The sequence below is a fragment of the Thermobia domestica genome, chromosome 12 (genome assembly GCF_964235325.1).
Source record: "Thermobia domestica chromosome 12, izTheDome1.hap1.1, whole genome shotgun sequence".
NCBI lineage: Eukaryota > Metazoa > Arthropoda > Insecta > Zygentoma > Lepismatidae > Thermobia > Thermobia domestica.
In genome coordinates this window covers 116,221,204-116,223,482 of record NC_137465.1, presented here as the reverse complement: position 1 = coordinate 116,223,482, position 2,279 = coordinate 116,221,204, and the positions used below count along the sequence as shown (strand labels likewise).

Here is a 2,279-nt window from a genome sequence, read left to right as displayed (position 1 = left end):
TGGTGTAGTAAAAAGTAATCCATTATTTTGGCATGACATTGAAGGCTTGACTTACCATAGTTAGAATGATCCGATTTAGGTCACATACGCGCCGTTTTGTTCGATAACGTGTTGCCATTTGGAAGGTAATATCATGATGTCTCTCTCATAGAAACCCTTGTCTCTAGCGGCAAAAAATTGAGACAGTTCGATTTTCACAAGCCTCTCTTGAAGCGACTTTTTCACCAGCAAACATGCTCGCCATGGAGAGGAACAGATGGTAATCACTCGGTACCAGGTCCGGACTATAAGGTGGATGAATAAGAACCTCCCAACCAAGCTCTCGGAGCTTCTGGCGAGTCACTATCGATGTGAGTGGCCTGGCGTTGTCCTGGTGGAACACAATGCCTCTCCTATTGGCCAAAGCTGGCCGCTTCTGGTCGATTACTGTCTTCAGACGGTCTAATTGTTGACAGACAGTTCCGAGTTAAGGGTTTGGCCGTAGGGGAGCAGCTGATAGTAGATAATTCCCTGCTAATCCCACTAAACACACAGCAAAACCTGCCTGGCCGTCAATCCTGGTTTGGGCACCGTTTGCGCCGGCTCACCGCGCTTCGACCACGAACATTTTCGCGTGACGTTGTCGTAAGTGATCCACTTTTCATCGCCAGTCACCAACCACTTTAGAAATGGGTCGATTTTGTTGCGATTTCGGCCCATGAGGTTTTTTGCGTTAACTCGTGTGGCACCCACATATCAAGCTTCTTTTTGTATCCAGACTTATGCAAATTGTTCCACACGGTTTTTTGTGCAATGTTAAGCTCTTGGGCAATCGACACAGTGCTTACGTGACGGTCGGACGCGACAATGTCCATGATATTATCGGCATTTTCGACACTTGGCCTTCCAGTGCGTGGTGCATCTTTGACGTCAAAATTACTGGAACGGAATCGACGAAACCAAAATTGCGCGTGATTGGCTGTTACAGTATCAGGACCATAAACACTATTCACATTTGCAGCCGCCTGACTTGTGATTTCGCCTTTATCGAAGAAAAACTGTAAAATATAGCGTATTTTATCTTTGCTAATGTCCATTTTGAGTCGCGCTCTCACAATACTGAGTCAACTCATCACAACTATCTGAACAGTGCTTGTAGTACGTTGAACCTGATCGGACTTATACAACGCGAGATACAGATCACTGAAGCCATCTATTGGCCAAATAAGGTCCTCTTCATTCGCGGCCACTGAGTGGAAACACTGAGTTGCGCCACTGATTGTGAAAAGACAAGCAACCGACAGCAGGTACCAAGGGTTCTTGTTATTTTCTGTTTTCCCCCCTTTTATTGCTCAAATTATGAGTGGTGTTGCCAGGATACACAGAAGTACATGGAACACGCAGAAACACACACACAGCCGTTCATGGTTCGTGATTTCAGTGTTCATTCGGCGACTATCCGGTTCATGTACTTTGTAGAAGCATTTCCACCGTCTCAAGTCGCTAAAACGCTAAGTCGATTCCAAGGAAATCGAACTTGCTCTCTTATCGGTTTTCTTTATATAGATTAATATTGAAACCGGAAGTCGTACTGGATTTCTACCACTTCCGGTTTTAATACAGTATTAAGGATGGACATGGAAGATATTCTTGGAACAATTAATCGATTTGAGAAAACCCCTTCTCGCTATCTATTATGGCTTTCGCTCTAAAACCGTTAAAACCGGAAATGGTTGATTTTTACCACGTCCGGTACATTAATCGTCTCCATTAACGAACTCGGACGAGATACCATAATCGCTCCACATATCTATTGTAAAAACAGAATATAACAATTTGGTATTTGTTCAAGAGTTATCGTAGGAGTAACGGACGGCGGACTAAGAATACAATATTATAAGTCCCATTACGTGATAATAATAATAGTTATAAACGTATCCGGAAATGATTCATTTGGCATAAGGTGTGGCTGCTAATCTGGTGATTAATATAAATGACTAATACCCAAAGAACAAAACATAATAAACGACTAGGCAGAGTTGGATTTACCACTAGGCCCGAGTCTAGGGGCGCAACGTTTTGAGGGGAGCACTTTGAATAAAAATTTAATTAGCAAGACGAAGAAAAGTGCAAAAATATATTATTATTATTATTATTATTATTATTATTATTATTATTATTATTATTATTATTATTATTATTAATAATAATAATAATAATAATAATAATAATAATAATAATAATAATAACAGAAGTCAAACAGTCTCCAAATAATAATTGATTTAGCAAGTCTATTGGCG

The 2,279-nt window shown here is 40.9% G+C and overlaps 1 protein-coding gene across 1 annotated transcript; it reads right to left on the bottom strand.

Moving 5' to 3' along the window:
* Nucleotides 1-662: 662 nt before the first annotated feature.
* On the bottom strand, nucleotides 663-1,076 carry LOC145666082 (histone-lysine N-methyltransferase SETMAR-like). The gene has a single exon (XM_081733177.1). The coding sequence runs from the start codon at nucleotides 1,074-1,076 to the stop codon at nucleotides 663-665; it is 414 nt and encodes a 137-aa protein (XP_081589303.1).
* Between the last annotated feature and the right edge of the window lie 1,203 nt (nucleotides 1,077-2,279).